The sequence below is a fragment of the Epinephelus fuscoguttatus genome, linkage group LG3 (genome assembly GCF_011397635.1).
Source record: "Epinephelus fuscoguttatus linkage group LG3, E.fuscoguttatus.final_Chr_v1".
Lineage (NCBI taxonomy): Eukaryota > Metazoa > Chordata > Actinopteri > Perciformes > Serranidae > Epinephelus > Epinephelus fuscoguttatus.
This window is the reverse complement of record NC_064754.1, coordinates 42,753,419-42,764,833: the sequence shown is the minus strand read 5'-3', so window position 1 is coordinate 42,764,833 and position 11,415 is coordinate 42,753,419. Positions and strand designations below refer to the sequence as shown.

General features: G+C 43.1%; 1 protein-coding gene across 1 annotated transcript; it reads left to right on the top strand.

Annotated features, from left to right (window-relative positions):
- The first annotated feature begins 639 nt into the window (after positions 1-639).
- LOC125886611 (zinc finger protein 316-like) lies at positions 640-11,199 on the top strand. The gene is made up of 4 exons (XM_049572941.1): positions 640-1,105; positions 5,270-5,346; positions 5,817-5,931; positions 6,837-11,199. Exons 1-4 carry the CDS (start codon positions 829-831, stop codon positions 7,883-7,885), a joined length of 1,518 nt encoding a protein of 505 aa, XP_049428898.1. The 5' UTR covers positions 640-828; the 3' UTR covers positions 7,886-11,199.
- Positions 11,200-11,415: the final 216 nt, after the last annotated feature.

Genomic DNA, 11,415 nt, shown 5'->3' with positions numbered 1-11,415 from the left:
ATTAAAGCAAACATGCAGTCTAAAAAAATGCACAAAATTACATCATTTATCATAGCCAGAAACTGTAAAACAGAAACTATCGTGGGATTTTCAAATTTCCAACGGTCTATGGGCCTAGGCTTCCATCAGAAAAATCCCCCACAACCAAATCTGAGCTATTTTATTTTTTTATTTATTTTATTACTTATTTATTTTTTGTCTCTTTTTTTGCAACACACACACACACACACACACACCCTCCTTATTCCACTTTATTCTTATTGTAGTACGTCAGTATTATACTGTATGTAGAAGCAGTACCTATTTGTGAGAGAAATTATGTTTTATATACGTTTAAATAAGAGTATGTGTTAATGAAAAGTTGTACAGTTAGTTTTTCTCTGTAGTAATGACACCATAATAATAGACTGAACACTAAAGCTTCAGATGCACAGTAGGTCTGTTGAGATTTATCAAACGCCTTCACATGCACCTCAGTGTACAGTGTAAAACATGAATGCAGCAGCACGAGGCTTCTTAATCATCACATTGTGTCAGACTGAAGAGATTTCCACTTCCTCTTGTCCATATTAGCTCAGACAGCTGAGACAGACAGAACTGCCTGTGAAGTGATGCTGAACAACAAACTGACGTCATCAGGAAGCGACTCTCGCACCTCAAAGAGCCACAACATTCAGGAGCTCATAAAAGAAGGCAGACGAGGTGAATGAAACACTCTTCAGTCACATATCACAGAGTGGGTCTGGTCACGCCCGTGCACCGCAGCAGCAGCAACAGCCGTCCGCCGCGCGCATCTGTCCGAGCAGGAGCAGACACACAGACCTGGCGATGATGGCGGACTGTGTTGGCTTTCAAGCGCAAATCGCCTCGATTATAGAGATACTGGCCAATTCGGCAGTGGCGGAGATCTGCAAACTGGTGGACGATGGCTACGCGGCGCTGCGCTCTCAGATGGACCAGGAGCGAGAGAAGAGCGAGAAGGAGAACGATGCCCTGCGGCAGAAACTGCGAGAAATCGACGTGAAGCTGCGGAGCTACGAGAGGAAGATGAGGAGACGGAGTCAGCGGGAGGAAATGCACGCCGTTCATTTTAGGCCACCCGAAGGTAAATAGATGGAGAAGGCAGGAGGCTGGGCTGCAGCTGGCCTGCTGCACCATCACTGCCACATGACGGCTGAGGGAGTCATACGTGTCCTCATACATACATGCAGGAGCCTAATGGGCTTATTGATGAGCTCATCTTTCAGTTTCTGATTAACATGAGTCCACGCTGTAGCTTGTAGTGGCTGTCAGTGTGTGTCCATAGTCTGCTGCTCAATGTGGACCTCAGGATCATACAGGCACACATGTATGTCACATGTCCATGCACCATGTGGAAGGTTATGACTCTTATACTGGAGGAAAACTTTGCTTTTGAGTTGAGTTAGACTGAAGGCATGATCTAGACTACATCTGTGTCAGTTCAGGTCAGTTACAAACATGCTGTCTTCTGACAGACCTCTAGTGTTAGATAGTTTTGGTCTAATTTGTCCAGGTTTGGAGATGTCTACATGCCTGTCTGCTGCTCGGCTCCTCTTAACCCCTGCTCTGCTGGAGTACCTGGCCTCAGTTTGTCTTGTAGTATTTGGATTAAACACATTAATTTAGGATTATGTAATTGTTACACCCACTACAGGTCTCGAGCATAACAAATGACAGGAAATGAGGCAACGGATAAACAGTAGTCTTATCACAGAGGTTCAACTTTGCAATCTATATTCTCCCACTTTACCCTCCCGAAGACTGACCCAAAGCTATCACTGACAGGGCAGGGGTTAAGTTCCACTGTCACACCAGTGCACACTGTAATCTATACATCTTGCACTCGAAGAGCTAACACATTTCCAAAGTTTCCACACGTGATTATTTTCACTGCAAACAGTCAACCACAGCACACCATAAAACTGCCCTGACTGTCTGAGCGAGTTGGTAATTAGTGTTGGAAGCAGGCAGATGAAATAAAACAAAAACAAACAAACAAAAACTGAAGAAAGAAAATCAGTCCACCTGTAGGGCAATACCCATATCTTTTTGCCCATTACCAGCTCACTTGTTAGGGCAGACTAGACAAGAAAAAAAGACCTAACCAAACAAACCAAACAACGAAAACAGTCCCACGGCAAGATCAGCTAATGGACCACTGATGCTCTGCAGAGACACGAATGAATACTCTTACAAAAAACTTTATTGCAAAATATTAAAATGCATATGGATGAAATGTTAAAAAACTACATGGCTAATTTTAAAATATCTAATTTGCTCCTAACTATCCGCCACCTTCAACTGAGCAGGTAGCAGGCCTGAAATGCATGAAAACAATACATGTTAAAAACATTCAAACTCATTAGCGGAAATTCCTGCACACAGAGAAGAGCTTTAGGCCCACCAGTGTTTTCTGCATTTCACTGCCCAGTCTTCCCAACACACCAGCGTGGGATGAGATGTGCACCTGTCTCATCCCATCAGCTTGAACCAACACTACAGCCTGCATTCCTCACACAGGTAACCCTACAGTATATCAAAGGTGTCACTAATTGGTGCACCTCATTTTTTCCTCTGTGCCACCTGCCACATAATATATAGGCACAAAATTGAAATGATAAATGTTGTTAAACTACAGTTTGATCAGATGACCCTCTTAAAGCCAGCCTCAAAATCAGGTAGGAAAGCAAAACCCACATTAAAGGGCAGCTAAGCGGACTTTCAAAATGAATACATGTTGTAGTTGTTATTCTTATAGTCTAAGACAGTCCAAATACTGTAAGGAAACATGAACAACTCCACACATCACAAGTTTGAGACTTACTTCTCTGGTTTGTGGCTTTGAGAGAGAGTAGTTCATGTTCACAAATACTGATTGAACTTTCCCAGGCCATGGAAGTAACAATTTGGGATTCTTTATTTATGTGGTGTTCCCCTTTAAAGGTGCCATATTGTGAAAAGTCAGATGTCCTTGACTTTAAAAAGAATAAAGCTGGTGTAGGCGCTGTATAACTGCTGTGAAAGTTTTTGCTTTTATTAGATAGGACAGTCTGAGAGAGAGAGAGAGAGAGAGAGAGAGAGAGAGAGAGAGAGAGATGCAGCAGAGGGCCACAGGCTGGAATCGACATTGCCTTTGTATATGGGATGCCTGTTCTACCCACTAAGCCACCAGGCCCCTGTTATTATCAATGTACAGTCCCACACTGGCAGCGGCAAGACGCACTTCGGCGCTCCTTGCACCACTGTCCTGTTTCCAGTCTTGACACCCCCAGAATTAAATGCATTTTTCCCCCACTCTACTTGTACATACCAGCTCCTGTGGCAGCTCTTTTTCACTGCTCCTATGGCAGTTTGACTCCTCTTATCACCACTGATGCAAACAGAACTCTGTCTCATGTGTGACAAAGAATGGGTGAGAAAAGACACGTTGTTGAGGTTGAGAAATATCTCAAGTTAATCAACCCACAATCCCATCATTACAAAGACAATGCCTGAAAAGATATTGTCGGTGAGTCATAGCTCTGGAGATCAGCTCTTAAGGTGAGAAATCAACTGTAATTAGTGGATATCCACGTCTTTAAGCTAACACAGAGGTGGAGGAAGTACAGATCTTTCTGTAGTTATAATAACTTTGCATGGTCGTCTGTTGACAAGCTGCAGCACTACGCGTCCAGTGTGTGCTAGGGCGCCATGTGACGCGCCGCACCGTGGCAGTGTCGGTGTGTTTTCAGCCTAATTCCAGTGAAACGGCCTATACAAATAGAAAAATGGAGTGTTTCAGACAGAGGGTGATCACAGGTATATTCATGCAGACTGTATGAGAAAAAAAAACAGATGTATTTTTTTGAACATTAAAGCATGTGAACATGTTCTAGTAGAACCTGCCAAGTAATATGCCCCTAATGTCAAACTTAAAAACACTATATTCATGGATAAAATAGCAACGCCATCTATTCTAATGAATGCTATATGCAGTCAACAGGTCGGGGTGTTTCCAGAAAGAAGACCAGTTATCAGCAAAGACTATCTATTTACCTGTCTGTCTGTCCATCTGTCCATCGTAGGCCAACATGTCAGCATTACCCCTCACAGGAACAAGAGATTAATCAATACAGAATCATCTTTATGGCAAACTCCAGCGTCCTGGTTGTACTTTCTTTTCTGATCTCTGACTGCCTCATCTGCCTCACTGGTGCTGACACAGATTACAGTGCTGCTACGTCAACATTCTGGATAGTAGAGTCCCCTTATACTTGGGTTTGCTGTTAAACATTCAGAGCAAGAAGGACCTGTTCTGGAATTTCATTCCAGGTACTCTGGTTTCTTTGTACAGTCTGAATGCATACAAATAAGCTGATTTTGATTCAAATTACCAGTAGACTGATTACCTGTCTAGATTGTTCATTCAGTGCATGCTAGTCTTAAAACTAACATGGTCTGGCTTGTGGTCTTCATCAGGGTAATCAGAGACCTTGAGAGGGTCTGTATAATACAAGGCTTGCTGGAGTTTTGACCTTTTCGGATTTGTTTCCTTCTTCATGCACCTTGGAGGTCGGTTAAGTTGCACCAGAAATCCCTTCTCTGCTTCTATATATAAACACAAACTAAGATAAATGGATGCTTTCTTTGCTCCTACCAACTGATGGTTGTGTGCATGCTAGTATTGTGTGTATATTATCATACTGTATCACGATATTTTCCCTCCCAAGGGCAGACTGTTAAGTCTGAAGCTATAGGAGCTCATTCAGAAGCTAAGAAATGACTTTTAAGAGACAGGTTGTACATATATAATTATGACATTTAGCCAAAATAAGGGATGCACAATAATATCGGTACGTTATCTGTATTGGCCAATATGGGCTTTAAAATGAATGATCAGAATTGGCCAAAATGCTTTTTTCTTATTTTGCACAATGAATGAATATTACATACATTGAAAAGCATTCTATTTCATGTCTCCATCTGCTGGTGGGCCATCATGATTAGAGTATGCATGCATAATATGATGTTAATTCCACTACAGAAGAGACTTGATGCTCGCTAAAATTAAGTGGGGGGAAAAAAGTATATATATATACTGTATATCAATATTGGTATCAGTTATAGGCCAAATGAGTGGTCACATATTGGCATATCGGATAACGTCAAAATAGTCAAAATTGTATATACTTAGTTAAAATGCCACAAGTTCAAAAGGCACAAAAACCAGCGGACAGTACTTGCTCAGTGTTCCGTGCTATGTTTTCAGGAGCTGACGAACATCAGCCTGTGGTGCCACCTCTTCCTGTCGCCGCTGAAGACAAACCCTTCCATCACATTTCAAAGGTAAAGATTTATCAGCAGAGCGGCTTTTAATTCTTGTGAACATCTAAAAGCTATTTCAGGGTTATGTGTAAGGCATCTCTTCTGCCCTCTGAAAGAACCTCTGTGGTGTTGTGTTCATCAAACCGCTAAAATGTTGATGATGTTAAAGATCAGCTCAGAGATATCATCATTACATGGACTGAATCCTGACATTCCCAGCAGGAAGTGCGCTGCGGATGATGTCTGTTGGGTATTCTTCTAACTGGAGGTTAAAAAGTTCTTGCATTGTCTCTGCTGCCCTCATTATCTTTCATGACACAATGTGTAGTGGAGCATTTGTAACTTGACTCTCTTGTCTGCTGTGACATCATGGATTTCAGGCAGCCCACGTGTATGAACAAGGTCATAGGGTTGAGTTCTAGTTTTGTCCTGAGCTATGTGATCAATGAATAATGAACATGATGTTCCAGCTGCTTTTCACTGTATCACAGCAGGAGGAGACCAACATGTTGCCTCTGGTGAAGCAGGAGAAAATTGAGAGAGATGACTGCAACCCGGACCTCAAGGTGGAGGTCACCATCAGGGCAGAGTGTGGCCTGTCTACCGGTGAGTGTGGCTCTGGACATTCTTAAATCGATTTTCCGTTGATTGTTCTTATGGTTTTAATACAAACAATGCAGAGTGTGAAGATAAACTAGAGGATAGCTGATAAAAGTTTAACACTACGTCCTGGCTTCGGTAGACTGGTCAGTTTCTCTCCATTAATACACCTTATGGGCCTTTTCCACTGTCACTGTTGGCCACACCGAGTCAAGCCATGCCGCACCAATTTGCGTTTGCATTATCAGTTTAGACGCACTGCAGACAACAGGCTCTTTCTGCACCTCTGCAAACAGCTCACCTCCAACAGGTAAACTTCTTTTACCTGCCCTGCTTTGCAAAATCACATGCAGCGAACATACCAGGATTTTTGCCTGCTGCTTTTAAACATCTTCACTCAAGACAAGCTGTCATCAGTTAAAGACACACTCAAGCAGGTCGCCTTGTTGTAATGGCAATGCAGATCCCTGCTGCGCTGGGCTCATGGCCCAAACCAAGCCAAGCCTAGCCAGCCCATAACTGTCGAAAAGGAGCATTAGTCACAAGAGACATTTATTTGACAAAACATTCTGAACTTCTTCAGAAAATACAACTGATAAACAGGGATCAAAGTTGTTTTTTTATATATATATATATATATATATTTTTTTTTTTATTCTCAGAAAATGACATTTTCTGGGGCAGGAAAATTGATAAGCACTGGGTAGAATATCTTAGGATGGTCTGACCTAGATTTGTCCCCAAATGTGATTTATTTATCGTTTTCCCCCTAAATTCATACTCTTCCTGACAATCCTCATCAGCTCTCTCTTTGCTTTATAAAAACCAACTGTATGAAGAGCAAAACAGCAGTAATGTTTTTCTAAACTCCACTCACTCTGTTCCTCCTGTGCCTATCTGTCTATCTTTAGCCATGGAGCCCAGTGAGGAACCCCCTCCCAGCGATATTGTTCTTGACACCAGTGTCACCAACATCACCTCCTCCACCACTCAGACCTCCTCGTCCCCCACTGATGCCACAATGGACCTGACCTGCAGGCCTCGAGCGAAACGTAAAGCTACAATGCCTCTTGGCAACAGTTTGACAGTCAGCAGTGGGGTGGTCACCACCCCTGAGGCTGCTCGCAGGGACCTTGGAGGGAGCCTAACGGATGGTGCTCTGAAACCAGAGATACAGACAGACAATACCACAGAAGATGAACTTCATCCCTCTCAGCTGTCAGCCCCAGTAGCCTCAGATGAGCCCAGTCCTGAACGTCTCAACAGTCTGGGCCTGGACTTGGCCTGGATGCAGGAGAGAGTCAGCCATCTTGGTGCAGCGTATGCAGTAGCACAGCTGGGTTTAGGGAACACTGAAACTGGCCACCCCTCTGCCTCCTTCCCCACGCAGGGAGGAGGAGACAGTCTAGATGGCCCTCCGACCATGCTCTTCACAGGTGGTGCTCATGAAATGGCTGCTTTCGCTGCCTCCTTCGACATGGCTGCTGCCGCAGCGGCTGCTGCTGCGGTCGTGGCTGCACCACCTCCACCACCTCCTCCACCCCCTCCCCCTACAGCACCTTCTGCCACCACGACCAGCCAGAGGCGGCCTTACAGGAGCAGCTCTGCTGCTGCTAAAGAGCCCATGGTGTGCGCTGTGTGCGGGCGTGTCTTCCCCAGTGCAGCCGCCCTGGAGCTGCACCAAAGGGTGCACACAGGGGAGAGGCCCTACACCTGCCCCCACTGTGGAAAGGGCTTTGCCCAGCCCAATAACCTGCGGGTCCACCTCCTCATCCACACTGGGGAGAGGCGCTATCGATGTACACTGTGTGGAAAGAGTTTCATCTCATCCAGCCACCTGAAGAGGCATCGCACAGTCCACACGCAGGAGAAGCCTTACAGCTGCTCACGATGTGGACAGTCCTTCAGTCAAATGTGTAGCGTTCGCAGACACCGGCAGCAGTCCCAGTGTGGCCTGTAGACTGACTGCTGGAGGAGGTGGATGACATCTGGAAGTGATCCTTGTACAGTCTGGGCTCTGAAGGATGAATGATTGAAATCCTTTACATCCTTTACATATGAATTCTAGCATCTTATGTAAGCACGAGAAAAAAAGCAAGGCTGTATCCTGTGATATCATGGCACGTACAGTTGATATTTGTCCTAGATCATAGCAGTGATATGTGAATTCTCTTTTTGAGGCAGAATTCCCCTAAGGCCCTTTCAACCTTTTCCCACTCGTTTTAATCTGAGAGAGGATCTCAGAGTGGACTGTCAAAGAGTGCCTGAGACAGTGTTGATAACACTTAATCCATCAATTGTCAATTAAATGGTCTTGTTTGTGTTTACATAGCTAATACACATGGGCTGATACCGGAGGAGAGGGTCCTGGATTATCCTGTATCATGACTGATGGTGATGGTACACAGTGTACCTGCACTGTCCACTGACCTCCAAGTGAAACAGGATGAACAGACCCATATTTTGAGCACCTGACAGCTCGACAGTATTTATGTAATGAGGTGACTTATAAAATTGACCTAAAATACATTTAAAATTCATTAGGCGTTTAGCACGTTATTGACAAATAACTATTCTTGCCTTATCCTTCTGTGAGTTCAAAAGCCAGACTCACATTTCCAGACACTTCCAACTTTTGTTGTTTTTGCAGAACTGATGGCACAACTAGATTCAGTTTCTCACACTGCATAGTGTTGATATTAAAGGATGCTGAGATGTCCTCAGTAGGTTTTTTTTATCTGGAGGCAGATTGACTGAGGCAGAACCAACTCCAAAGCCGTCTTAGTGGCATGTTGTATTTTATGTAGTCAACTATGAAACAATGAACAGTAGAGAATATGAAAACAACAACAACAACACACTGTGTCAGCTGTCCCTGCATCCTTGGTCAAGGTACGTAATTCAAACAAGCTATTATAAGCTGTTATAGGGTATATGGTTGCCATTCTACATGTACGGTTACAAGTAAGCGAATGCAGGCAAGTGTCCATCACCTGCTGAGGCTATATTCGTGCTGAATGTGGGCGGTCCTGGTTGTGACGTGCATGGAAAGCTAACTTGCTATCAATGTCTTCTCCACACATACTTATGTGCTATTGTTTGAGGCTGTGACTTCGCAGGTCAAAATTGAACTCATGAACACGTGAAGAAGCTTTTTCAGTTCAGCTTCTTGGATGAGAGGTGAAACGTCCTCAAGAAATGCAAGCAAGTCCAGTTGCCTACGATATAGCACTTAAGATTACCATTAAGGCTCATTTATGCTCCCTTTACGTACAAAAATGTATACGTCCATTTCAAACGATGTTACCGTCACTGCCCACATACTTCCATGCGCCCTTTACGTTGGCATGGATGTTAAGAATTCTTTTCTCTAGTACTGCCGATGAGAGAAATTGAATTGTTATTTCTTCTTCGTGTCTCACTAGAGCTACGTATCGGGTAGTGACAGCAACACTGCCCGCACGGTGCCCGGTGGTACTGCTCCGTTTGGCCCGTATCCGTAAGCTTTATGAAAACGTGCAGAAATACGGACGAAATGAACGCGGAGCACGGACAGAAGGCTCCGTCCAGATCCGGATCCGTATTTAAAGTTGAGCATAAATGGGCCTTAACCTGGATGAGTGAGAATCTTCACCGACAACCAATTAGCAATTATTCGCCCCGTTTGCATTGAATTGAAGATAGGCAAATTTTAGCCTGTGTTAATTTCACTCATGTTTGACCACACCCTTAAGAACTTTCTTTACTGTCAGCTTGAGATGTATTGGTGACTTGCTTGCTAATAAGATACAACATAAAAAATAAGGCAGCTTTACTGCTTTAATTTACTGTCAGGAATTGTTTTTGAAGTTAAGACGAAGCTAGCTAGCAACAACTGCTTCCACCTGCCTCTAGGCTTTGTGCTAAGCTAGGCTGACCACATCCTGGACCTGTCTCTTTACTGTCCGCTAAAAAATGACCATATCATCTTCTTTTCTGACTGTGGGTAAGACGACAACTAAGTACATTCTGCAAAAATGTCATACTCTTCCTTTAAAGCACTTTAAATGTTTGTATAACTATTCTTTAAGCCATGGGCAGAAATTGGAGGCAGTGCTGATACACCATTTGTCGCCTATTTCTTGATATATTTGTCGCACATAGTCCACTCTGTTCCTCATATTGTTAAAGTATCTTTAATGAGTGGCCTTCTCAAGGCAGCCTGGTGTTGAATGGTAAATGTTGGCAGTTGTTGAATAAATTGTGTAGTGCAGGCCTGCGCCTTCTCCTGTATGACCGTGTTCATGAGTATATCAGTCCGACACAATGGCCAGAAAAACTGTTGGTATTGTACGTTACTGTAAGCCACAGATACGTTACATGTGCACTTTAGGTTATTTAGGTTGATGATACATTGAAACTTAACATTTAATGACACTGCAGTTAACATTTGGTTAGGTTTAGCCACAAAAACACTTAGTTATGGTTAGGAAAAGATCATGTTTTGGCTTAAATAACCTGGTTTGAGGGGCACAATCTCGGCAGGGAAAGCAGTGATTTCTCAATAAAGTCTCGAACAGTGGTGTCTCGCCTAGGTGTCATGCCAGTATCATCCCCTCCACCTCCAGATGACAAAGTCAGCTTGTAAACTGAGCCTCTGTAGAAATGCTGATAGGACCTGTATGAAATGTACAAATGTAATGTATTCATGGATTGCAGAAATGTACAATGCCAACATTTTCTTCTGGTAGCTGGACTGCTGTCACACTGATTTTCAGTGTATTTTATTATGTCCTCATTTCTTAAAATTAGAGGGGAACATGTCATATGCTGTTATCCAGAAGTTTGACCTCAAGCTTTGTTTACAGAATTGGGCAGTGACAACAGAATATTTCATTTCTTATTTTTTAGATACACAGCCCAGTGGATGCAGGCCTGCAGTGTTCCTTAATGTTTCACAGGTTGAACCCTGAGGTGTAACAGTCGTTTTAATGTCAATCATTCTTTGTTCTCAATTAAAAATCAAAGAACAAAGGTCTGTAAAAAGGTGTAAAGTAAAAACATATATATCAGAGAGTCGTGTTTGTATGTGTAGGTGTTTGGATGTAATTGGCACTAGCTGTAGGTTGCACAGCTAACAAAAATTTTGCCTTTTAGTACTCTTTCATGACATGTTCCGGTGTTTAAAAATGTATGGGTATCATTAAACATGAAAAAGGTTTGCAATGAACTTGGCTGTGTTGTTGGCATCATTTCTGTAGTGTGATCTCATTTATAAAAGGACTGCAACTTCTCTATCCTCTAGACTCCTCTCTTTTGTTATGATTTCAGATATATTCCAAAAGTTCATATGAGGGGCTGTTATCTGTCCTACAGTTGACAAAGGAGGTATGTGTGAATTTGACTTGTCTAAAGGTGACAGAACATAATGAAATGAATAGCTTTAATCTAATGAACAGCGGATTTCCCCATTTTGTTACACACACACAGATACACTTAAACATCAGAATT

Coding starts and splice junctions, on each gene's coding strand:
- LOC125886611 (XM_049572941.1), top strand. CDS start 829: ATGATGGCGGACTGTGTTGGCTTTCAAGCGCAAATCGCCTCGATTATA. Junction 1,106..5,269: donor TCATTTTAGGCCACCCGAAG/GTAAATAGATGG, acceptor CTATGTTTTCAG/GAGCTGACGAACATCAGCCT. Junction 5,932..6,836: donor AGAGTGTGGCCTGTCTACCG/GTGAGTGTGGCT, acceptor GTCTATCTTTAG/CCATGGAGCCCAGTGAGGAA.